This window comes from Rattus norvegicus, chromosome 1 (genome assembly GCF_036323735.1).
Source record: "Rattus norvegicus strain BN/NHsdMcwi chromosome 1, GRCr8, whole genome shotgun sequence".
Taxonomy (NCBI): Eukaryota; Metazoa; Chordata; class Mammalia; order Rodentia; family Muridae; genus Rattus; species Rattus norvegicus.
This window is the reverse complement of record NC_086019.1, coordinates 257,528,315-257,556,040: the sequence shown is the minus strand read 5'-3', so window position 1 is coordinate 257,556,040 and position 27,726 is coordinate 257,528,315. Positions and strand designations below refer to the sequence as shown.

The following is a 27,726-nucleotide window of genomic DNA, read 5'->3' as shown; positions in this document are numbered from 1 at the left end:
GTCATTGACTCCTCACAAGGTTTCAGTGTTGCCTGTTTTGCTTTGAGCAGACCCAGGCTCCCAGGTAAGTGGTTGAGGTTGAAGGGGTATGTAGGGTTCTGCTCAAAGGTTCAACTGTCTTTTGGTTCCTATTGCACTAATTCTCTTCCACCATGCTTTCTGATCAGTGAGTAAGTGTTGACACCTATGGGATGAGAGTTCCAACCCAGTGCCCAACAAGAAGCCTAGCAAGCTGCTCCTCATTCTAATAAATCTGCTCATTACTAAGGTCATTCATCTAACCCTATGCAAAATACTTGGAAGTCCAGGTATGCATGGCTGGAGCAGACAGGTTGGGAATGGAAGCATGGTGGGCAGTGAAAGCAGGAAACTTTTCTATCATTTTGTTTTCACCCAGCACGCCTAACAGCAGCTACAGCACTGTGTGGAACAAAGTCATTCCAGTCTCTTAAACAATAGAAAGAACTAACCTGCCTTCATTCTCTTGGCCCCTAGCTCCTTAGCCCTGATTATGAAAAATCTGGGCCAAAACCAGCTAATGAAATGATCGATCACCACCCTGCTACTTTCACAGCAGTCTCGTATTAATGAGAAGTCTGTCTGGATGCACTTCTATGAAGGGGCTGCATGCCTGGTTGGATACGCCTCCACAATAAGTCACCATGGGGTTGCTAATCATTAATGGACTGCTCTGTGTGGAAATCAATTCAGGTCCTCATTTGTACTTCACCTGCAGCCACGCACCTAAGGGACTGAACTATTGCTTTCCTAAAAAGGTTAAAATTTCATAAAATATGCACTCACACAGAGGTAAATATGTTTGTAAAAATCCTTCCAGTGGAGAGATGGTTTGGAAGATTCCTGAAGCATATGCTTTACGTAAAGGTAGGGAGGACTTGAAGGCTCAGGCCTGGAGGTTGGGGACACCAGCATCCTCCTTTGGAAAAATCATGGCTGAATTTTCCCTTTCTCATCCTTTCATACCAATTTCCTGGCAGGCTTTAGACTACTTGATGGGTACATCCTGCAGTCGTCATCGTGAACAATTTTCCAACAAAATCTACTCATAGAGAAGCCAGAGTGAAATCAGACACGAGTCTCTATGTTCCCCTAAGGCTATTTAATATGAGATCTGCCCTCTTCCTCAGCCATACTGCCAAACTCTGTAACCAAACTTCAGAAGGCATATTTTAACTTTGTTAAAGGAGCCCTGTGTGCTCTTCAAACAAGGCCTTTGCAAGTGTAGTTGGTCCTTCCAACCTTTGTTCTCCAGAGACCAATGCTCCATTAATTATACACCTTTGCTTAATAAACAGGGCATGCCATTTATTTTATGTGATCCCCTAAACAATATTGGCATGAGAGTCAAAGATAATTTTAAGTATTCAGAAAGGATGTGCACAGGTTATGAAAATGCTATGCCGTGCTAGCTATACGAGAGACTTTAGTCATCTATGGATTTTGCTATCTGCAGGTATCACGGTATAAATTCCTCTGAGATAATAAAATCTACCACACTTGTATTTCTGACCTACCTTTGTTTATAGGTCCAGTTTTACAGTTTTCCTTCTATTATTTTAAACATAACTTTCTCTAGGAAGTTGCTGTCCCTCTCCATACCCAATTAGATGCACCTTTGTCTAAAAATGTTCCTTAGACTTCTAGTAGCCTCCGTATACTTACACTAACTTACCTAATGGTGTTGTCTACCAGACTATGAGCTTTAGCAGGCAGAAAATACTTGTACTGCACTCACTGTTCATTCCACTGCTAGTTCAATTTTTAGAAACGATTTAGGATATTTTATTACATTTATATTTATTTGATGTTAGCAGGTAAGGAATATTTGTTACCATATTTGCTATTCTGGTTATAGTTCAATGTTTTTTAACAAGTGCTTCTAAATGTGTTATTAAACTTATACTTATTTGATTTATTTTTATTTTTATTGGATATTTTATGTATTTACATTTCAAATGTTATTTCCCTCCCCCACTTCCATGCCCCATCCCTCCTCCTCCTGCTTCTATGAGGATGCTCCCACTCCTACTCACCCACTCCCACTTCATCACCTTGTCATTCCCCTACACTGTGGAAACAAGCCTTCACAGGAACAAGAGCTTCTCCTCCTCTTGATGCCAAACAATGCCATCCATTGCTACATATGAGACTGGAGCCATGGGTCCCTCCATGCGTACTCAATGGTTGGTGATTTAGTGCCTGGGAGCTCCAGAGGGCTTTGGTTGGTTGATATTGTTGCTCTTCCTATAGGGTTGTAAACCCCTTCAGCTCCTTCAGTTCTTCCTCTAACTCCTCCATTGTGGTCCCCGTGTTCAATCCAATGGTTAGCTTCAAGCATCCTCATCTGTATCTGTAAGGCTCTCGCAGAGCCTCTCAGGCAAGATCCATATCAGACTCCTGTCAGCAACACTTCTTGGCATCAGCAATAGTGACTGGGGTTTGGTGGCTGCAAATGGGATGGATCGCCAGGTGGGGCAGTCTCTGGATGACCTTTCCTCCAGTCTCTATTCCACTCTTTGTCCCTATATTTCCTCCCATTTTGATTTTTATAAAGTGTGCAGAGTTCAGAAAATCAAGTTAATGAATGTATAAAATAGCTAGCGAAGCTACAACACGATTTTATCCCATTAGTTCTATACCCAGTCATACTATCCAATACCATAGCTACTGCTAAAGCAAATGGCACCATTTGTCTTGCCACTTCTGAACATGAGCAAGTCATTTGGCAAGCCTTTCTTCCTCCTAGGTGTGACTCAGAACTCAGTGCCTCAAAGCATGGCACATTGGCATGCTCTGTACTTTGAAGTCAAGGACCACAGAGAAAATTCTAATCGCAGTGTTCTTGACCAACTCCTGCCCTTCTGCTACCTCCTGAATCAAATTATAGAAGCCAGACTGTGTCCTGTTTGATTGCTGGATGTAAGAGAATTAGCCCCTTCCAAGGATGAACCCCATTACTGGTTGACTAATACAGGGTTGCCAGTCTTAAGAACCCTAGATACATACAAACAAAACTTTTGGCAAGGCAGGTTTTATATAACAAATATAATCAAAGACAAAGAGAGTATCAACTTGAGAGTCAGGATGCAGAGGGGTTCAGGGGGTGACTGGTAGGGACAAGAGGGAGGAAATAGAGGTAAAATGATGAAATTCTATTCCAAGGGGGAATGGTAGAATTCTATTTCAATTAAAAATTAATAATTTTGGCAGAGAGTAGGAGGAAGAGAGAGATTATAATTTGAACTCTCCATTATTAAATGACTTTCAAATAGTTCTATGTTTAACATAGATTGCCCACTTAAAGAAAAGTTGAATAAATGAATAAAGAATGAATGAATATGTGATAGAATGAATACACTGAATACAACTGAAAATAAAATACCAAGGGATATAAAGTGATTTACCTTCTTATCCCATAATCATCCCAATCTATGCTCAGGTAGCCTTACACACTGTTTCTTAGCCTCGTCTTAGAGGCCAGTGACTACTTATTATATGACATGGCAAGTGCATGCCTCAGGATGGCCTTCTGCAGCCCCATTAAGAAATGCCATCACATCCTGGTCCTGTTCACAATGAATTTACAAGATCCATCTTCACCTAGAAGCTGGTACTCATACAAAGCAGGACACATAGAATAAGCACTATAATCTTCCAGTGGAGGAGTTGAAATGCTGATATTATTATTCCAGTATGTCGGGCTCTTTTATCTACTCAGTGAGACTGGAACACAAACAGGTGGCACGTGTTCCCTCTTTTGAGAGGGAAGAAAGCAAAGCAGGAAAACCCACCAGCCTTTCCTGTGTGCTTTTAGCCATACACTTAGCAGCTGTGCTCCTGATGGATAAAGTTATCCTCTGTTTCTAACAGCACTGCTTTGGGAAGGAGTCTGCTCAGAAGAGACTGGTTTCAAAGCCAGTCTCCCTTTCTCTCTCACTGTTATCAAAGAGCACAGGATCCTACCACATGCTTGCATTATAGGAAATCAAACTCATGCCTGCCATGCTGCTGAGAAAAAAAAATACAGCGCTCACATCCAGCACCATCAACAATGGCCAAAATCCTTTAGGAGTGCTTCAGACTAAATGTCAATAGCAGGAAGCCTTTCCATCGCTGGCTTTGTCTAGCAAGTCTCAAGATAGCAGGTACCGTGTGCAATACCTTTGGCAAGGAGTACTTGGGCAGCTTTATCTGGGCAAAGGCTTCTCTTCGATAGGACACGTAATAGCTGGCTCTTCCACCGATCGTTACCTGGATCACGAGAGAAACAAGAAGATATCAGATGGGGACACAAGTTAGAAAAAGCCGTCCTGCTCATAAGGAATCTCGATACGCTCAAAAATTACCTCTTCATGTCTATGTAATGTTAGCTCTGAGCCGCCAATCCCATGGCATTCTGGGGTGTTTCAACGTCCTGGTGCTGATACAGTAAATACACAGCTACAATAATCATCCCCGTGTTCCTGAATTTCTAAGTGAAAACAAGGGGTGGTTTTGTATGCTGCCACTGTGCTTTGCAGATCCAACACACCTAATGTGCATTTTCCACTGAAAACAAAGAAGCTCTCCACATCAGTTTCAACTGTGATATATTTGTCCAGTTATCTGCTGGGTTTTTTTTAACAATTTATTAATGCATTAGAACCATAGCACCATGATCATGAGCATTGTTTAGAATCTAAGTGATTAGCATGTCTCAAACCATCGCTGCCGAGAAATTTCATTTCATTTCTGACGGTCACACTTCTCCATTCATATTCATAAACCCATGCACCGGACAGACGCTTTTTGATCCTTCCCATGTGCAGGCTGATTAAAGGCAGTGGAGGTAAGAAGAAAACTCCAGACATGGAATGTATAAACTTCTGTTTGTGCGTAACTAGGAGGACAAGAATAAGCTCAGCCACCTCACTTGGCGAAGGATGGATCCTTCATTAGATGACATGGTATCGCTCCAAAAATTGGTCCACAAGGCTGGGTTTGTGGAAATGTCCTGCCAAAATGGCACAGCTCTGTGGAAGGCTGCTCTTGGTCCAATTATCCTAACTCAGGGGAAATTAATATTCACAGAAGAAGATAACATGGCCTGTTCAGAGAAAATAGCAGGAGGACAATAGCAACCAGGCTGCTGGAGAGGCAATTACTCTAGGCACATGCTCCCTGCTCCCCAAGCGCGTGCTGGACACTAGCCAGACCCATCAGTCCTGGCCAAAGTTGGCAGCCACCCTCGGCAACTGCTGGGAGCAGTGGGGTGCGACATCTCTGTTGAAAGAGACCCATCACCCCTCATTCTGATGTATAGCCTTCCCCTATGGCTGTCTTCCTCTTCTTCAGAGATAGGAAGACCCCAAAGTAGGTACTTCAAGCTGCCGGGTGGGGCAGATGCTGGACTCAGCATAAGGCAGAGCCTGGGAAAAGGCCTGGCGCAGAAGTTAATGAAGATGAGAGACTGGTTTTCTCCTTCATGTTTAAAGCTATTGCATGTCTCTATTTTCAAATGAGATCCAGGTATTTTTTTTAATTCTAGAACTTTTATTTTTCTAAAGTACTTGGCATAAATCTACATTGTTTTGTATTGGCTTAGAGTGGGTGTTGACAGAGTGAGACAGATGGTTCATACTTTTAATAATAATCTTTAAGTTCATAGACTCAGATTAAAATGTAACTCTTGGGCATGGGCACATGGACACTCTTAGACCTTGCATGAACCTATGCATTTATTTGTTTGATTTGATTCTATTTCAATTATAAAATCAAAACATATGAACACATCTGCCAATCAAAAACACTACATCAATAGTTTTGTGTTTTAGCATGCTTCAGTATCACCTGGATAACTTATTAAAACTCAGACTGCTGAGCACCAAGTCTTATTATATTGAATTTGGTTGTAGTCAATGAATGGTCTTTTCTTACAAGTTTCTTGATGCTGTTGCTATCTGGGGACCAGACTTTGAACACCAAAGAACTGATAGACCATTAACAGCAATCTGCATAAACCTCTGTGCTCCTTACCTGCACTTCCAGACTGCTATTATTCATGGTGGTGATAATTTTTAATTGATATGAAATTCCTATAATTAGACTTTTTTAAATGCCCAACTCAACAGCACTTAATTCATTCACACCCTTGTCCAGTTTTCACAGCTATTTTGCCCTGAGGCATTTACCAACCCCCAAAGAGGATCCTCCACATAAGATAACATAAAAGCGTCCCAAATACATGCTGTGCTTAAAGTCTAGTTCTCTATAGAACCTCACTAAATCTGCCCATCGGTACAGATGTTTCATACACAATCTCACACATAACTTAGAACATTAGTGCTTCAGCAATAAATATAGATTATGGTTCTTATGGACCACCGAATGCTGTAAAATATTAGATGGCTATAGGAAGTCCAAATAGCCCAAGTGCTTCCGTAAGCATTTATGCTACCGCAGAATTTCCCACAGACGTTAAGATGCCTCCTCCCTACTTTATCTGACTATGTACCTCTTTGTACTTCCAAAAGCTCAATTATTCCTAGACCTAAGTACAAGCCTCAAGAGTCCATGAAAAAGTCTTAGATGTCATCAGTTTACTGAGGCCCTGTCAATCAGCTCCAACCTTTACCTCTTCCTATTTCACAAGGCTTGTACTCCTGTGGCATACAGATTCCTCTAAGGGCTCCTTCATGTCATATGACATTGTTGAGGCTGCCTTCCTTCCCAAATGACAAAAGTGCCACAGTTTTAATGTCTTCATGTCTTCTATAATGTATGTTGAAGTTTAATGCCCAGTGCAATAATATTAAGATGTAGAATACGTTAGAAGATGGATAGATGTGAACAGGTGCGTTAGCGAAGAGCATCAGAGGCTTTTCTCACCCCTCTAACCCTTCTGCCATGTGAGAGCAGAATGTATACAACACACAAACATCACGGGCAGGGAAAGCGCCCTTACAGACAATGGGCACACCTCTGCCCTTATAATAGACTTGCCAGCATCTTAGTCACAATGAACGTTAGAGTTTTGATGTTTATAGGTTTAAGACACATGATCTCCACAGCAGATATAGTATGATCAATAAATTGGTACTGGAAATGAGCTGTTGCTAAAATATACAGTAAAATACATGGAAAGGTCTTTAGAAACTGAAATAAGTGCTAGAAAAAATTGCAATGAATGGAACTTTGAGGTGAAGTGAACTTTAGAGAAATCTTTAGTCTTTTTTTTTTAAATTGTATATTTATTTACATTTCAAATGTAATTCCCTTTCCTGGTTTCCTGTCCATAAGCTCCCTATTCCCTCCTCATCCCCTTTTCCTATAGAGGTGTGCCCCTCCCCATCCATCCCGCCCTTACTGCCCTGCCCTGACATTCCCTTACACTGGGACTCCAACCTTGGCAGGACCAAGCACTTCTCCTTCCATTGGTGCCAAACAAGGCTGTACTCTGCTACATATGCAGTTGGAGCCCAGGGTCAGTCCATGTATAATGTTTGGGTAGTGGTTTAGTCCCTGGAAGCTCTGGTTGGTTGGCATTGTTGTTCTTATGGGGTTGCAAGCCCCTTCAGCTCTTTCAGTCCTTTTGCTAATTCCTCCAGTGGGGGTCCTGTTCTCAGTTCAGTGGTTTGCTGCTGGCATTCGCCTCTGCATTTGATGAGTTTGGGCTGTGTCTCTCAGGAGAGATCTATACCTGCTTCCTGTCAGGATGTACTTCTAAGCTTCATCAAACTTATCTAGTGTGTGTGTGTGTGTGTGTGTGTGTGTGTGTGTGTGTGTGTGTGTGTGTGTGAATGGCCTGAATGGCTCTGAATGGCCATTCCTTTAGTCTCTGCTCTAAACGTTGCCTCCATATCTCCTCCTATGGATATTTTTGTTCCCCCTTTTAAGAAGGAGTAAAGCATCTGCATTTGGGTCATCCTTCTTCTTGAGCTTCATGTGGTCCGTGGATTGCATCTTGCGTAATTCAAGCTTTTGGGCTAATATCCACTTATCAGTGAGTGCATACCATGTGTGTTTTTTTCTGTCATTGGGTTACCTCACTCAGGATGATATTTTCTAGTTCAATCCACTTGCCTAAGAATTTCATGAAGTCACTGTTTTTGATAGCTGAGTAGTACTCCATTGTGTAGATGTACCACATTTTCTGTATCCATTCCTCTGTTGAATGGCATCTGGGTTCTTTCCAGCTTCTGGCTATTATAAATAAGGCTCCTATGAACATAGTGGATCATGTGTCTTTGTTGTATGTTGGAGCATCTTTTGGGTACATGCCCAGGAGAGGTATAGCTGGGTCCTCAGGTAGTTCAATGTCCAATTTTCTGAGGAAGCTCTAAACTGATTTCCAGAGTTGTTGTACCAGTTTGCATTCCCACCAACAATGGAGGAGTGTTCCTCTTTCTCCACATCCTCACCAGCATCTGCTGTCACCTGAGTTTATCTTAGCCATTCTGACTGGTGTGAGGTGGAATCTCAGGGTTGTTTTGATTTTCATTTCCCTGATGACTAACGATGTTGAACATTTCTTTAGGTGCTTCTCAGCCATTTGATATTCCTCAGCTGAGAATTCTTTGTTTTCCTAGAAAAGACTTAAGCGGTTGTGATCAGCATGCTGGTAGAAATGAGGACTGGGAACGTGATGCCAATGAAAGTTCAGATGAAAACCAGGAGCAATGTGTTAAAAATGGAAGGAAAGTCTACCTTCAAAGAACTTAGCTGAAATGGCAATATGTTATAAAACACATGGACAACAGAATTTCAATATACAGAGTTAGAACATTTGTTGGAAGAAACATCTCAGTGAAGGTAAGGCTGTCACATGAATGCCAAACAGTTTACAGTTAATTATGAAATGAGAGAACTAATTTTGAATAGAACTTGTATTCCAAAGGGAAGTGGTGCTCAAGAGATTTAGAAAATTCTCACTATGGTTATGTAAACAGTTAAAAGATGTGCTTGGGTGAGAAGGCCAAAGGTGCGGTCAAGGAAACATTTTACAAGGATATTAGGAAGAACAGAAGGAAGGCAGATGGCATTCATTAAGAGGATGGAAGATTGGTCCCTGGGGCATTTGGAAGACTTCCAAAGCTACAACTCCCAAGATACACCCATACAAAAGTATTAGGAGGTAGAGTCTTTCAGGAAAGACTACGCCACAAGGAATCCTCCCTCACAGAGGTACAAATGCATAGGGATATATGAAACCTCCTTCCTTTCCATTCTCCTTTGCCTGAAGAGGACATGGTGTTGAAAGCCACATTTTGAAAGCAAAAGATGAAGCTCCCTCTGACAATGAATTAGCCTCAAACTTAAACTTGCCTGCCCCCAGACCAGGGAGAAACAAATCTCTATATTTCTTTTCAAATAAACTATTCAGATGTGATATATTGTTGTAGTAACAGAAAAGATCTCCAGGAAGAATGTAGACATATGATAGTGACGATGAGTGAACTAGAGTTTCTTGAGTGCATCGACCACACTCCAGAAGTTCCTTAGCTCTTTCATAAATTATCTAGCTATTCTTTATTGTGACATTAGAAAATGGATTCAACGCAAACTGACTGGTCAAAGACGAGACAAATTTGAACCTCGGAAAGCTTAGCTCTACAACCATTTCTCTAAATGGCTGGAAGAATCATAACTCGTTCTTCTTCATCTCACTATAAAATAGAACATATTTATTTCTTACACCTTTTTTTTAGAAAAATCATACTTGTAAAGCTTTGCAACTGACATGTGTATATGTTTCTGCATTCCTAGACAGCCTGTTATGACATTGATGGGGACATTTTAAAAAGCAGTGTTTGGTAATGGAAGATGCTGTGATACACAGTTTACCTCGTCATTTCTATACTTTCCAGGTCAAGGGACTGGATCAGAGAGATCTCAGTCAATACATCCAACATTTAATAGTTTTTCATAGTTCAGCCAGAAAGTCAACACTGGCTTTTTTACTCCTGTCTCTGCTCAAACACTGGCCCAGGAATGAATAGGAAATCAATACTTACAAACAACTGAATAATGATTTTTCTGGGATTAATCTGCTTATCCATAGTTTCATGACTACAAGTGGACACTCAAAATTTCTCCTCCAATTCTGTCCAGGCCTGGATGGCCAAGGGCTTATTTCCATACAGTATCTTAAGCACCACATCCTCAGGAATGGGGTTTCAAAGTGCTGTGGAGATAACCAGCTGATGTATTTACTGTCTCTCCATTATTATTTGTGTGACTCTCTGGCAACCATACAGGGAGGAATAAAGTTTAGCCACTATTAATCTACTTTGATGAACTTTTCTCTTCCTTACAAGCAAATTTTCTAGCACTGTAAATCCGAGAGATTATTACTACTTTCCCCGTCAGTGGCACCTTTTATTTCACATTTGATGAATGTCATCCAATTATTTGCTCTGGGCCCATCCTTCATGCTAAACACAGAATTAGCTGCGTCTTTTCCTTACTAATGACTGGCTCGTTAATCTGATTTTCTGAATTTCCATTTTACAGGTTTAATTGGGCTCCTAGCCAGTGTAAATGATTCCTTTGGATAAATGTATCAGTCATTAAATATATCTGTCCCTTTTGACTATTCCCATTCTTGCTGTGGCCAAGCTTAACCTGTCATATCTTTTATTATTTATTTTTATTCATTCTGCTTCTGACTGATAGCCTTTCCTAGTGAGCAGAGGGAAATGCATACTAAAAAATAAAATCAAAGCCAGTGAATTACTTCCTGACCATCTCTGGGAATTCGGTTGTTGAGCTTCTGGATTTCAAAGAAGGTAGGAAATATGAGAACAGAAACAAGTATTCTTTTGAGTGTTTAACTTTCATGCTATTATTTAATATACATAATAATTGTTGTTATTCCAGATGAGTCTGGAGGTTCCTCAGAAAATTGGACATTGAACTGCCTGAGGATCCAGCTATACCTCTCTTGGGCATATACCCAAAAGATGCCTCAACATTTAAAAGAGACACGTGCTCCACTATGTTCATCGCAGCCTTATTTATAATAGCCAGAAGCTGGAAAGAACCCAGATGCCCTTCAACAGAGGAATGGATACAGAAAATGTGGTACATCTACACAATGGAATATTACTCAGCTATCAAAAACAACGAGTTTATGAAATTCGTAGGCAAATGGTTGGAACTGGAAAATATCATCCTGAGTGAGCTAACCCAATCACAGAAAGACATACATGGTATGCACTCATTGATAAGTGGCTATTAGCCCAAATGCTTGAATTACCCTAGATCCCTAGAACAAACGAAACTCAAGACGGATGATCAAAATGTGAATGCTTCACTCCTTCTTTAAATGAGGAAAAAGAATACCCTTGGCAGGGAAGGGAGAGGCAAAGATTAAAACAGAGACTGAAGGAACACCCATTCAGAGCCTGCCCCACATGTGGCCCATACATATACAGCCACCCAATTAGACAAGATGGATGAAGCAAAGAAGTGCAGACCGACAGGAGCCGGATGTAGATCGCTCCTGAGAGACACAGCCAGAATACAGCAAATACAGAGGCGAATGCCAGCAGCAAACCACTGAACTGAGAATAGGTCCCCTGTTGAAGGAATCAGAGAAAGAACTGGAAGAGCTTGAAGGGGCTCGAGACCCCAAAAGTACAACAATGCCAAGCAACCAGAGCTTCCAGGGACTAAGCCACTACCTAAAGACTATACATGGACTGACCCTGGACTCTGACCCCATAGGTAGCAATGAATATCCTAGTAAGAGCACCAGTGGAAGGGGAAGCCCTGGGTCCTGCTAAGACTGAACCCCCAGTGAACTAGTCTATGGGGGGAGGGCGGCAATGGGGGGAGGGTTGGGAGGGGAACACCCATAAGGAAGGGGAGGGGGGAGGGGGATGTTTGCCCGGAAACCGGGAAAGGGAATAACACTCGAAATGTATATAAGAAATACTCAAGTTAATAAAAAATAAAAAATAAAAAATAAATAAATAAATAAATAAATAAAATAACCAATAAAAATGAAAAAAAAGAAGACAGACCCACGGAAAAAAATTGTTGTTAATGTTATTATTTTTAATAATGCAACTATTATTAGATATTAGGTTAGAGAGATTAATAGCAGATAACATTTCTGAGCATGTGTGTCAAGTGCTGTTCATCTGTACATGCTAGCCTTGTATTTTATGTTCATGAATAAAACTGATATGTAATGAAGTTATACAAAATACTTCAAAATATGGGCAAGTAAATGATAATCCTGGAATTGAAACCTGATATTTATGGTTTTAAAGCTTATGACAATGCTTGCATTGAGCGAGACTCTCAAACTTCCCTGTGGAGAGAGGAATCCCATATCACTCTGCTTGCAGTCTTGCAGCCAGGATGCCCACCAAAAATGCAGATATTTCTGTGCTGTGTTCCTGTCAACTTCTTGGTCCCTGATAAAGCAACACTCCACTGTTACCCATGACTGAAAGGTGCTGTTATCAGAATTTTTGCATAAGAAACACCACAAAGGAAATAAGTTTGGCTTACACAAGGACTGTTGCCTTCATAGAAAATTACATTTAGTAGTTTTTCCAGTTAGGAGGTTGAGCTGGATCCAATACAATTTGAATAATATAAATAAAAAAGGCTACAGTTGTAGATATATATCAGCTGACTGCCACATGGCTCAGGTAACGTTTCTTCTTCAGTAGAGAAGGGGAAGAGATACTTGAACCCTTAAGAGGTACAATTGTCTTTTGCAAATCTTTTGCTCATTAAATCCACTCAAGTTACTCAAAATAAATCTCAATATTTTTAGGACTTTATCCTTTTCTCCACTTAACCACTTCTGGAATTCTTTTAAAGAACTCTTTCTTTCTTTTAAGAAAAAAAAAGATAGTATTCTCAATACTGGATGATAAGAGTCCAACTTTATGCCTGCTGTCCTAAATGCCCAGGAAATAAAGACAGGCAATCACTACTTTATCTTCGGAGTTTAAGGTCAGCCTGAGCAGTAGAGTGAACGAACAGCCATACTTCTCACCAAAAGCTTGCTACCATGCCTATACAGATGATAACTGTCATGGCAGCTCCCTCCTGGTAGAAGGAAAGACCTCAGCAAGCTTGAGTTTATTTCCCCCAAACTGCTTTCCTAATGGTCCTTGCAACCTGTCTTTCTCAGTGACGCAACACTTGGAACAACACGACGTCCTATCACCGAGTCATCTTCTATGCTAGACCGTTCAGAGTCCAGTGTTTGTCTCACTAGTGTTTGCTCATTTTATAGCCTAGAGGCTCTGTATGTAGTATACCCTCTTTTATATCACTCTGTCTAGAGACAGTGGGTCTATTACCTAGCACTGTATCTTATGCTAAGGCTGGACCTCCTTTAAGACAGATTTATACATAAAACTTTTTATTGATACAAAACATAATAGCACCAAAATGGCTTCAGCAAGAACAGATTTGGGGTGAAAACCTAACACTGAAGCCAATATTTCTTTCTCTTTCATGACAAGCGAGATGCCAGAGGATGGGGAGAGGTGAATAATGAACTTGCCAGTAAATTCAGTGTCATGATCTACTGATGAAGCAGCTACCACCATCGCCATCCAGCTAGACAGCTTCACTGCTCATCAAAACCATTGCCAGACCACTAACCTACCTCCCTGCTTGTTACAAATTCCGGCAGGGAAGAGAAAGATGATGAGCAAGAAAGCAACAGGACAGGAGCTTGTGATTAAACACAATGGCCAGAAGAATTAATATGCTTAATTCTGGCCACCTGTATTTCATCAGATATAACAAAGGAACCCAGTTTCCAATTTCGTGTATCTTCAAAGGGAATACTTTCTCCAATTTTAAAGAATAAATCAAATCATTTCGAACCCTTGAATTGTATCTGAAAATAACTTCTCCCCCTTGCTGATTTAATGACCTTGGAAACTAATTTAGACTAAAGCTAAAGATATGACTACAACTTCTAATGATAGAGTATGGGAAAAAATTGATCTTCACAGCATGAATACACACACAAACACACAGTGACAGAAACAGAGGGAGAGAGAGAGAGAGAGAGAGAGAGAGAGAGAGAGAGAGAGAGAGAGAGAGAGAGGTTAATTTCATATTACTTGTTCAGGAAGAATTGCAGAAAGAGATGTCTGTCATCATATAACACCTCCTGGAGACTGACTAGGTAGTAGTTACACAGTTGCCTGATCATACTGGCCAAACATAAAGCTATGAAATTCTTCTCTTTATCCTCAGCTAAGATAACATTCCAGGGAGACTAAAAATAGAGAGTACAAATCCTATATGTAATGTGTCACAAATTACCATTAATAAATACAAGTTAGTTTCCATGAACAAATTACCTTGGGAAGGGAGGCATCATGGAGTTCATATTTGCAAATGATTGAATGACCTATAGAAAGTGGGCAGTCCCAAAGTGGCAGAGTTCAGATTTAAATGTAGGTTACTAGGTCCTGGCAAGGCCAATTATACTAGATAGTCCAGAATAAGTCTAAATTGTCTACTCTGAAGCCTTTCCAATGGATGACTAGATTAGGAAGAATCATGAAGACTCACGTCTCAGATCAACCAATTTCAAGGTTGTTGTCCACCAATTTCCCATCCCATTCATTTCTATTTTTCCTCTGAATTTTAGGCTCTTTGTTGCTAGCATTCTTGCTGCACTTACTAGTTGACAGTAAGAAGATGGCCCATTTGTAGAACTATATTGATTTTGAGGTTATATAAATGTATCTCATTGTTATCTTGTTCCACTCTATATCTCTGTGTCTATGTCGTAGCATCCAGAATCTTTGTGGTGCTCGATGCTCTTAGTTTTTCTTTCTTTTCAATATTTTCCATTATTCTTGGATGATTTCATAGAATATATTCTGATCATTTAGTTACCCTCCCAATCCAACTTTATATTGCTTATCTCTCTTAGAACAGGCAACACACATATATAATCACCACCACCATGGAGTCTGATTTTATTATTCTGATTCTCATTTGATTTGAATATAATCCAGTAGTTTAATTACATTATCATTTTATAGCTAAAGGGCCCAAAGTCCAAGCAGACAACTTTAGGTCACTTTGTTGCTTAAACTTGGGGCCCAAGGAAAACCTCTGACTTTTAACCCCAGGCTCTTTTCATTTTTCTACACATCTGTGTTTCCTGAGTCAAAATTTTTTAAAAAAAGAGATGAGTGGGGTTGGGGATTTAACTCAGTGGTAGAGGGTTTGGTCCTCAGCTCAAAGAGAGAAAGAGAGAGAGAGAGAGAGAGAGAGAGAGAGAGAGAGAGAGAGAGAGGTGACCATTGCATAGATTGTTATATAAGTGAGTGGTGATTTTTTACAAATATTCTTTGAGTGGTTGATAATAATTCAACATGAAAATCAGGAGCTGTGAGAACGTTCACCTGCCTGTGGGAAACAGAGCAGTTGATGACAAGATGTTCTTTATTTTTTTCATTTTATTGGATATTTTATCTACATTTCAAGTATTATCCCATTTCCTGGTTTCCCCTATGGAAACCCCTATCACATCCCCTCTCCCCCTGCTTCTGTGAGGGTGCCCCCCACCCACCCACTACCTCATCCCTCTCTACCTGGCATTCCCCTACACTGGGGCATCGAGCCTTCACAGGACTAAGGGCCTCTCCTCCTATTGATGCACTACAAGGCCCTCCTCTGCTGCATGTGCAGCTGGAGCCATTCCTCACTCCACGTGTACTCTGGTTGGTGGTTTAGTCTCTGGGAACTCTGGGGTGCCTAGTTGGTTAATATTGTAGTTCTTCCTATGGGATTGCAAACTCTCTCATCTCCCTCAGTCCTTTCTCTAACTCCTCCATTGAGGACCCCATTCTCAGGCCAATGGTTAGCTGCAAGCATCCACCTATGAATTTGTCAGGCTCTGGCAGAGCCTCTCAGGAGACAGCTATATCAGGCTCCTGTCAACATACACTTCTTGGCTTCCACAATAGTGACTGCTTGATGAGTGCATGTGGGATGGATCCCCATGTGTGGCAGTCTCTGGATGGCCTTTCCTTTAGTCTTTGCTCCACACTCTGTCTCTGTATTTCCTCCTGGGAGTTTTTGTTCCCCCTTCTAAGAAGTATTGAAGCATTCACACTTTGGTCTTTCTTCTTCTTTTTCTTCATGTGGTCTGTAAATTATATCTTAGTTATTCTGAGCTTTTCAGCTAATAACCACTTACCAGTGAGTACATATCAAGTGAGTACTAATCAGTGGGTTACCTCACTCAGGATATTTTCTAGTTTCATCCATTTGCCTAAGAATTTCATGAGGTCATTATTTTTAATAGCTGAGTAGTAATCCATTGTGTAAACGTATCACATTTTCTGTAACCATTCCTTCATTGTAGGACATATGGGTTCTTTCCAGCTTCTCTCTATATAAATAAGGCTGCTATGAACATAGTGGAGCATGTGTCCTTGTGGTATTTTGGAGCATATTTTGGGTGTATGCCCAGAAGTAGTATAGCTAGGTCCTCAGGTAGCACTATGTCCAACTTCCTGAGGAGTTTCCAGGGTAGTTGTACCAATTTGCAATCCTACCAACAATGGAGGAGTGTTCCTCTTTCTCCACATCCTCGCCAGCATCTGCTGTCACCTGAGTTTTTGATCTTAGCCATTCTCACTGGTGTGAGGTGAAATCTCAGGGTTGTTTTGATTTGCATTTCCCTGATGACTAAAGATATTGAACATTTCATTAGGTGCTTCTCAGCCATACAGTACTTCTCAGTTTAGAATTCTTTGTTTAGATCTGCACCCCATTTTTAATAGGGTTATCTGATTTTCTGGAGTCTAACTTCTTGAGTTCTTTGTATATGTTGGATATTAGCTCTCTATTGGATGTAGGATTAATAAAGATCTTTTCCCAATCTGTTGGTTGCTGTTTTGCCCTATTGATAGTGTCTCAAGCAAATCAGTAGCCTTCTTCTACTCAAAGGATAAACAGACTGAGAAAGAAATTAGGAAAATTGCACCTTCATAATAGTCACAAATATCTAAAATAACTTAAGGTGACTCTAACTAAGCAAATGAAATATCTGTATGACAAAATCTTCAAGTTTCTGAAGAAAGAAATCAAAGATCTCAGAAGATGGAAAGAACTCCCATGCTCATGGGTTGGCAGGATTAATATAGTAAAAATTGCCATTTTACCAAAAGCAATCTACTAATTCAATGCAATCCCCAACAAAATTCCAACTCAATTCTTCAGAGAGTCAGAAAGAGCATTTTCCAAATTCATTTGGAATAACAAAAAACCCAGGATAGCAAAAACTATTCTCAACAATAAAAGAACTTCTGGGGGAATCACCATCCCTGGCCTCAAGCTGTATTACAGAGTAATAGTGACAAAAACTGTATGGTATTGGTACAAAGACAGGCAGGTAGATCACTGGAATAGAATTGAAGACCCAGAAATGAACCCACACACCTATGGTCACTTGATCTTTGACAAAAGAGATAAAAGCATTCAGTGGTAAAAAGCATTTTCAACAAATGATCCTGGTTTAAGTGGCAGTCAGCTTGTAGAAGAATGCAAATTGATCCATTTGTGTGTGTGTGTGTGTGTGTGTGTGTGTGTGTGTGTGTGTGTGTGTGTTTGGTTTTTTGTTTTGTTTTTTAATCAATCCATTCTTGTTGCCTTGTACAAAGTTCAAGTCCAAGTGGATCAAAGATTTCCACATAAAACCAGATACACCCAAACTAATAGAAGAGAAATTGCTCAAGAGCCTCGAACACATGGGCACAGGGAAAAATTCCTGAACAGAATGCCAATAACTTATGATCTAAGATGACAATTGACAAATGGGACCTCATAAAGTTGTAAAGCTTCTGTATGACAAAGGGCAAGATGTTCTTAACCAACCTGTGCTGAATCCACATATTAATTAATGCTGTGACCAAATTCACACTATCTTTTGAACTTTCTCATGTTTGTGGACTTTATGGCCAATAGTGGTTCTGGCACCACACCCATCCCACTTATGCTTGCAGAAACATCAAGAGACAAGAAAACACAAGGCAGCAAAGTCACAGAATGAGTAGAGGGCAAAGCTGACTTTAAATACATAGTTATTTGACCCCCAGAGGGCTTGTGAATATAGCCACCCCTTTAAGTCATCAATAGTGTCACATATAAATGCTCACACACCTGCATGTGTGCACCCGATCCACCCACACACACACAGTTATACACAAGGTCATATGTAATATACAAAAGGGTGTGATTTATAATCCTGCAGCCTTGGAAGAATTGATTCCTAACAGAAAAAGGGCATTTTGCTTGCTGAATGAGGTAATGAGTATAAAGAACATGGATGAGAGAGTCCAGACCAGTGGGATTGCTCTAAGTGACAAATGGAGAGGGGGAATCAAAGAAAAAGATGAGGAGAAGGTATGATATAATCTGGAAAGGGAAAAAAAGAGAAAGTCACCAGAAAATCGGGAAATGCAGGTGAATGGGGGCTCAGGAAGGTGGTAAATCACTCATCGATTTGAAAGGAGTGCTTTGGGGAAAGAATTAGCACACATGTGTTGATTGTATTTGTTACACTGTGTGTGTCTTGGTGTGACTGCATAGGAAAGATTCCTTGGAGCTCACGGTTTCAGAGGGTTTAGTCCTCTGTAGTTAGGCTCTCTATTTCTGAGACTATGGGTAGGGAAGAATATTATGATCTCAGAAAAAATATTCCAGAGATTATTTACCCCATAGTAGCCAATATGAAGAGAGGGAGGAGTGGAAGATGGGAAAAGGGAGAAAAGGAAGAGTGGCCATGTCCACAACAAGCAATGGACCCTCCTCTATAACTCTCTTCCCCCAGCTAGATCCCAATTCTAACCTTCTCAGTGTCTCCCTAACAGGACGGCCAGCTAGAGGCTAAACCTTCAATACGTGCGTCTTCTGGAATGACACACGATGTCCACAATGAATGGCGACATGGTGCATGATATAAACACTGCTTCATTTCTAATCTACGACTAACTTAGTTATGATTTCTGTTGCTGGGATGAAACACAAGTGAAGATGCAGGTTGGAGATGAAAGGGTGCGTTTGGCTTATATTTCCATATCACTGTTCATCGCTGAAGGACGTTAGAACACGAACTCAGACAGGGCAGGAACCTAGAGGCAAATGCTGATGCGGAGGCCATGGATGGGTGCTGCTTATTAACTTTCTCCCTCTGGCTTGCTCAGCCTGCTTTCTTATAAAACCCAGGACCAGCAGCCCCCTCCTCCTTCAATCACTAATTTAAAAAATGCCTTTCAGACCTGCCTACAAGCTAATCTTATGAAGGTGTTTTGTTGATTGAGATTCCCTTCCTTCAGAGGACTTTAGCTTGTATCACATTGACATAAAATATCTTTAACAAATACATATAATATTCAATAATTTCATTAAACTGGCTGGGTTTTTTGCCTTTGCAAATAGTAAAAGGACTCTTGTTTCAAGGAAGTGCCCCAGAGTTACAGCTGGGGACCCAGAACTTCTGTGTCTGTGCACTTGGGGTCATTTGTTTGGTTTCTTGTGGAAATTAACAAAAGAGAGAAAGGGCTAAAGGGCTAAAGCTGATGCAGAACAGGAAGTCAAAATCATTTCTCCTGTGCACACCGCTTTCTGGTCCACAGTTCCTTCAGTGTGGAGATATTCAACACACTGAATCGACAATGCAATATCTTCCCTTTCTTTTTCTTTCTTTTCTTTTATTGGATATTTTCTTTATTTACATTTCAAATATTAATCCCCTTTCCCAGTTTCCCCTCCAGAAACAAATCCCCCCTCACCCTACTTTTATGAGGGTGCTTCCCCACCTAGGCACCTACTCCATCCTGCCTCCCCACCCTGGCATTCCCGTACACTGGGGCATCCAGCCTTCACAGGACCAAGGACCTCTCCTCCCATTGATGTCCGACAAATGCAGCTGGAGCCATGGGTTGCTCCATGTGTACTCTTTGGTTGATGTTGATGTGTTTAGTCCCTGGGAGCTCTGGAGTATCTGATTGGTTGATATTGTTGTTCTTCCTATGGGGTTGCAAACCCCTTCAGCTCCTTCAGTCCTTTCTCTAATTCCTCCATTGAGGATCCTGTTCTTGGTCCAATGGTTGGCTGTAAGCATCTACCTCTGTATTTGGCAGGTTCTGGCAGAGCTTCTCAGGAGACAGCTATAACTGGCTCCTGTAAAATGCACTTCTTGGTATCCACAATAGTGTCTGGGTTTGTTGACTGTATAGGGGATGAATCCCCAGGTGGGGCAGTCTCTGGATGGCTTCCTTTCAGTACTCGCTCCATATTTTGTCTCCGTATTTCCTCCTGTGAGTATTTTGTTCCCCTTCTAAGAAGGACTGAAGCATCCATGCTTCGTCTTCCTTCTTCTTGAGCTTCATGTGGTCTGTGGATTGTATCTTCGTTATTCCTAACTTTTGGGCTAATATTCATTTATCACTGAGTACATACAATGTGTGTTCTTTTGTGACTGGGTTACCCCACTCAGGGTGATATCTTGTAGTTCCATCTATTTGCCTAAGAAATTCATTTAGTCATTGTTTTTGATAGCTGAGTAATATTCCATTGTGTAAATGTACCACATTTTCTGTATCCATTTCTCTGTCGAAGGACGTCTGGGTTCTTTCCAGCTTCTGGCTATTATAAATAAGGCTGCTATGAACATAGTGGAGCACATGTCCTTGCTATATGTTGGAGTTCTTTTGGGTATATGCCTAGGAGTGGTATAGCTGGGTTCTCAGGTAATACTGTGTCCAATTTTCTGAGGAACCTCCAGACTGATTTCCTGAGTGGTTGTACCAGTCTGCAATCCCACCAACAATGGAGGAGTGTTCCTATTTCTCCACATCCTTGCCAGCATTTACTGTCACCTGAGTTTTTGGTCTTAGCTATTCTGACTGGTGTGGGGTGGAATCTCAGGGTTGTTTTGATTTTCACTTCCCTGATGATTAAGGATGTTGAACATTTCTTTAGGTGCTTTGCGGCCATTTGATATTCTTCAGTTGAGAATTTTTTGTTTACCTCTGTAGCCCATTTTAAAGGGTTATTTGATTATCTGGAGTCTAACTTCATGAATTCTTTGTACAGTTTGGATATTAGCCCTCTATCAGATGTAGGATTGGTAAAGATCTTTTCCCAATCTGTTGGTTGCCATTTTGTCCTATTGACAGTGTCCTTTGCCTTACTGAAGCTTTCCAATTTTATGAGGCTCCATTTGTGTATTGTTGATCTTAGAGCATAAGCCATTGGAGCCTTGACTCTAAGCCAGAAAGAAGTTCAGCTCTGAGACAAAAGCTGCCTGAAAGGCTGGAACCAGCATGGTAAAATTTGATGCAAGTTGAGCTTTCCCACTGAAGGGAGTGACTTTGCTGGGAAGAGGAGTTTGACTCCTAATAAGACAAACAGGATTAAAGTCCTGAGGCAGAGGAATGCTGGGGGAGTCATTCCCTACAGGATGATTCTACCTGAGAAGTATCTTTGGAAAAGGATCAGGTCATGGAGTGAGAGGAAAACAAAAGTCAGATGAAGGAGAGAGAGAGACCGAGACACAACCACAGAGACTATGACTGCCATTCACACCCTAGCCTGAGAGGGACTCAAGGCACAGGGACAGCAAACTTCTTAACGCACAGATGAGAGGAAGGTGACCTGTCAGACCCCCAAATGTGATTCTGCTGAGCCATCTCTCCAGTCCTGTACCGTCTGTTTCTATGCTGCCAGTTTCTATTTATTCATTCAACAATCCCAGGGCTGTTTGTAAAATGTTTCTCATTCCCTTTTCCCTTTCCCCCCTCTAGCCCATTCATGTACTCCTCCTTGCTTACAAGTATGTATGTACACACACACACACACACACTTGAAAATATAACCTACTTGGTATAATGCTATATTTTAAAGCATTTATTCTATGGTGAACTTATGCATGTCTATTTATATCCTTACATAGTTTCTGATTCAATTTGCCTCAGACAAATACATCTACAGGTTGTGCCCTTTCCTCATTTAAATGGCAGGGCAATGCAGTCATTGAAAAAGAAGGCTCTGGGGTTGGGGATTTAGCTCAGTGGTAGAGCGCTTGCCTAGCAAGCGCAAGGCCCTGGCTTCGGTCCCCAGCTCCGAAAAAAAAGAAAAGAAAAGAAAAAGGAAAAAAAAAAGAAAAGAAAAAGAAGGCTCTATGGCCAAATGGACCACATCAATGTTCTATATCACTGCTTATAAGTAGTTTATTTGAACCTGGAAAGTGGTATAGCTTCTCTGTATCTCTTCCAATAAAACAGAAGTGAACACATATGGTACCACACAACAATTGCGTTCATTCACAAAAGGCCTCACATTCTCCACTATGTTGGGATTCTCTAAAATTTCAGAATATTCTGTGGTTAAGAAAATCAGTCAGGATCTAAAAACCAATAGAAGAAGGCTGAGGGAAGGATGCTGAGAATTGCAGTGCTTCTAACGGAGGAGAATCACCTCCCATTCACTTCACAAGCATCTCTCTGACAGTTCAAGGGAAGAAGGGATGTGTCCCTTGCACCTGTTTGTTCTCACAGACAGAACACCTAAGACGTAAGTACATGGTGCCGTGAGATTATTCTGTGTTCCCAGATTAGTATCCCATGTTATGCATGGAAGCAAAAGGCAGACAGCAGCTAGGAAACCTGTAAGTTTATCCCAGATAACTGGACATAAGGCCTTAGGAGGGCAGACTCTGTTCTAATTACCACAGGATGTCATTCCAAAGCATGTGCTTCTCCCAAAAGTGTTCTTTAGAGAAGAGGGTGCAAGCAATCTTGTCTGACCATGAGAAGGAGGTAGGCTTAGAGAGCCCCATGGCTGTGGGTCAGCTCAGGTCCCTGTGAACTATGCCCTCAGCTAGATGAAAGGCAGGAGAAGTGGAAGATTCAGATCAAACAAACAATTGTGAAATGCAAAAGAAGCTCAGAGGAAAAGCCAAGCCCAGTTGTTATTGTTGTTGTTGGTGGTGGTGTTGGTGTTGTTTTGAATGGAGGCTTGCACTATAGCTTCGCATCTAGAAGCATGTCATGGAGGAGGTGGAGACAGTACTGGGGGGGAAGAGGGTCAAGAAGGGTGGGAAGGATTATATGACAAAGAAGAAACATATCCCCAATACCTCCTCCCACACACACCACTGGGCTAGGTTCTAGCGTAGGTGCTGTGTCCCAGAGCTCTGCCTTCCCCATGGTACTCCTAAGCTCTGGCTTTTCAATCCAGCAGGTCTGCCTGCTAGCACTCCTCCCCGGGATGGCAGGACTAATCAGACTCATCCTTTAAACATCTTCATCCTATTACTTTCATAATCAGCTTCTAATGTCCTGTTCGATAGATGTGGGACCAGCTAGACCCAGCACTTGAATAGCTGCTTGGGATGTGGAGCTATTCTTTGCGCCATTGATCACAGGGACAAAAATCAATCCTGGCTAAGAAGAAAGAAGTTAAAAATAAATTGCGGGGATTGATTTCTGTTCAGACCTTCTGACTCCCGATTTAGGAAAGGGGAAGGAAGAGTGTACGTGTGTGTGTGTGTGTGTGTGTGTGTGTGTGTGTGTGTGTGTGTGTGTGCGTGCGTGCGTGCGTGCGTGCGTGTGTGTGTGTGTGTGTCCTTCTGTCATGAAATCAGTTCCTATCTGATCTCGGAGTGCAAACTCTGAGGGATATTTATGTATTCTCATAATTCTCTCTTGATACATGCTCCATGTTGTTTATTTTTGCTTCTTAATAAGTATCAGAGGTAAGAACTAACTTAAATCATGAAGTCCTGTTAAAATGGAAGCAAAAGAGGTCCAGAGAGTTGGCTCACTGGGTAACGTGCTCGAGCATGATGATTAAAGGATGGTGAAAGAGGAGGAAAACCTCTAGCACTCACACGAAATAAAAGGGATGTGGCAGCCCCACATGAAATCTCAGCACTGCAAAGACTGAGAATGTAGCATCCCCAAGGCTTGCTGTCTGACTGGACTAGTTGAATCAATGAGCGCTGGGTTCAGTGATAGATCCCATCTCAAAAACTATGATGGTGACTGATTGACAAAGACTCCTGACATCACTATCTGTCCTACACACACACACACACACACACACACACACACACACACACACACACACACACGGAACATTATACATGCTTGAGTTCAGTTGAGATATGGAGTGAAAAAAGTCTGAAACAACAACCAAAAGAAGAAAAGCAAACTTTGGTTCACCCACGACATCCCCAATATGGTGCTACTGTGCTTTGTGGATGGTAACAACTTCAGAAATATTTGTTGATAGTCGGAGTAAATAAATGAATAGATGCCTATTTCTGCCTCTCGCCACTATGTAGGTTTGCCGATAGCTTTATCAGACGATGCGATTATTGTTCTTCAGTTTGTTTGCTATCCCTCTCTCCGTAGATTATAAACCCTCCTACAGCAGGTACTACATTCTCCTTATTTGCATATTTATTTCTATATGTGTGGTCTCCAGGGAGCATAACCTTATTTATTTTTGGACTTTTTTATTTCATATTTACTCTCTTTTGTGTTCCCCAAGAAGCTGTGCTTGGGAATTAAGACAGAAGAAAAATTCAGCAATTCTGTGTACAATTGAGCTACAGTGCAAATACACTTACTCCACATAATTCTTATATTGAAGCTGTGGGATATGGAAATTCCCCTGAGTAATATACCCTTCCTTTATGACTAACGGGGACAACCTAGATAACGAGATCTTTGGATTTTAGAATGAGAAATTCTCAGAAGGTGCTGCTGGAGTCAAACGGTCCATTGCTCCATGCTATAGGCTCTCTGAATATTTAAGGCTCATACAAGTGACACGAGGGTGTACAAAGCAAATCCTGGAGGTGCTTTGGACCCTTGTCCTTCAAAACTAGCTCCAACCCATATGTATCTGAGCCTTATTCTTAGATTCCCCTGATTCTTTGGTCTCAAAAGTAGTTCCTAATCTGCCAGAGCACCATAAAGTATCAATGATCCTCTTAATGCAGCCCCTCATCTTGTAAAACAACAAGCGAGCTTTATAGAGGATTCACGGTGGCACAAAATCACAGGACTTAACGATAAAAACACAATCACACCGAGGAGCACTGCCCCTCAGATGCCTATCTTACCAAGGCATATCAGTTTCTTTTCCCAAAAGGTTCTTTGCCTTGCACACTGTGCATACCTTGGCCTGTCAAGTAATTCCTTTACTGTGGATCTCCTTCAGGGCAGTCTGTCACAGAAACAGTGCTTTCTTATATGTTTTTTGAAGATTTCTCATAAGTACCACAGAGAGCTGAATGGCTTCCTCACTCATTTACCATCAAACAAAGAGAAGCATAATGACTTCTCCATAAATGATTGAAAATTCAATGGACCAATGAAAGAGTGAAGAAATTTAACTGCCAATTGTAATACTTCTTTCTTTGATTGAACTTATCCGGACCGATGAGACCCCAATCAGGCTATCTGAATAATCACTGTTTCCTCCATAGTGAAACTTCAGAAGCCACTATTCTCATTGACAAGGAGCAGAGTCAGAGTTGCCGTCCTAAACGCTGCCTGCAGAAATCTAAAGTGTTTGCTCACCACATTAGGTAGGTTTGGACTTAAGAGCAAAGTAATTAAAAATCTTAAAAGCTGGAACTCTGAAATTAATAGACATATATATCCTAGTTAGAAGGGTAATGGAAAGAGAACAGACTTAATAGCCTACTTCTCAGTCAACAACCCAGCTGCCTTCATTTTCACCATGCTGGCTTTTACAACAGCATAATTATCTTTAATAGGAAAGGGCTACAGAAGAGAAATTCTCCCGGGAGCTGGGGATGGAGGAGTAGTGTCCAGGACTTGCAGAGACTTGGCAGGGAAATGAAAAGGGAACGCTTAACTAAGTCACAAGTCCACAGTTCCTGAGCCTTCAAAGGAGATCCAAAAGAAAATACATTCCTAGCTTCAAAATGTATCAAGGAAAGTATCCACTGAGCAGCAAGAGAAAGGTAGAAATGTCAATGGGAAGGATGGTTTGCCACTGCTACAGCATCGTCACTTTGTATCCCTGAGATGGTTGGGTGAGGATTATCTCTGAGAGACACAGGAATGACCACATTGTAATGAACGTCATCAAGCTTTTATTTGGTTGGTGCTACAATGAGTTTCTAATATCAAACAAGGTTTTCACTTTTTAACAGAGTCTGGTCTACTTGTCAGGGAGTGGGTGAGACTTCCCTCCCCTAGTAACTATAGAAATTGAACAACACCCACCCATTTTGCTGGTAAAACCTCCCAGAGAAGCACCTGAGACCTATTCAGTACTTCTAAAAGAAAAATGAACCATGAAATAGGCTACTGTCTCTATCATGTTTTAGAAGCTCAGGCATCTCAGGGATCATGTTGAGCCTCTCATTTCCTTAGCTACATGACAAAGTAGGATTCTGTCCACCAGAGAATCTTGGTTACCCCCACTGGAAAAGTAAAAACAGTATAATATCTATCACATAAGAGCTTGTGAACGTCGAAGTCATTTTAAAGAAAATAAAACAAAACACACATACGAGATTTGGCATTTAAGTGAATATGACTTGCCGTTAAGTGACTATGAGGTCCTTGTATCCTAGAATAACTTTTTTTTCAGTTTGCTGATGGTTGGAAAAGATATGTGGGGTCAGGGGAAAAAATACCCTAAAGAGTCATTGCTTCTGAAACTAAAAATGGCAAGTCTCCCAGCTGTGAGAGACTGCAAATGGTTTAGCCAGTGTCTACTTTGAACGGGTGATGGAAAAAACCCATGTGTTGTCTTACACATCCCTACCTCCCTTTGGCCAGGACTCAGAGGCTGTCTCTAATGATGAGAAGCTCTAGCCACCATGAGTGGCATCTTCCCATGAGTGTCATTTTCCATATATATATATTCATTCCTGCCTTCTCTTGGGTATGAAGAAGCTACTGCTTATTTCCCTAGTTTCCCTAACTAACTACAATAATTGAGCCTTCTATATACCTATTCACAATTGATCAAGGCCCAATCAACAGATGGCAATGCATGCCTGGCACTGTAAACCTGCCAACCACCTGTAATGGTCACAAACCCAATAGGAAAACTTACTATCACCATCTTCTTAAGTCATTATTTTTTCTGATTGGAGTCTAAGATCCCATAGAAAAGTATGGCTCACCCTCACGAAAGAAGATTCTATTTTGCAACTGACAAAAGCTACTGAAAACACAGAATTGGGTCAAAGTGAAGTGATCGAATGAGTGTGGGGATCCCAGTTCTGACGGTACATCTATAATGCAGCCTCTGTACCAAAACTCAGAGAACAATGTGGAAGCAGGGGCAGAAAGAGTAGGAGTCAAAGAACCTGGCCACCAGCTGTAAGATAGTGTCTTCTGGAACTGAAAAGGACACTACATCTGTGAAGTCTCCAATAGGATTGCCTAAATAAGAAATGTACAGTGACCATACAAGTTGACATGCCAATATGAGTAGGGGAATCCTACAAGGCTCCACCCCTAGATGAAGAGCTATAGGCAATTATACGGCTGCTGAGACAAAGTAAGTTTTCTCCAGGGAACAGTACAACAGAGTAATAATTAAAGAAGAGATCATGAAATCTGGAGGTGGGACAAGGGAAGAGTTGGGTGATAAAAAGCTTTGTAAATACAGTTCTCATCTATAAAATTCAGTTTTTTTAAATAAGAAGAAGCA

The 27,726-nt window shown here is 41.1% G+C and overlaps 1 protein-coding gene across 1 annotated transcript in view; it reads right to left on the bottom strand.

Annotated features, from left to right (window-relative positions):
• Sorcs3 (sortilin-related VPS10 domain containing receptor 3) overlaps positions 1-27,726 on the bottom strand; it is a 634,818-nt gene that overhangs the window by 119,219 nt on the left and 487,873 nt on the right. The window contains exon 8 of the mRNA NM_001106367.3: positions 4,183-4,272. Coding sequence (NP_001099837.2) covers positions 4,183-4,272 — 90 coding nt within the window. The remainder of the gene's footprint in view (positions 1-4,182; positions 4,273-27,726) is intronic.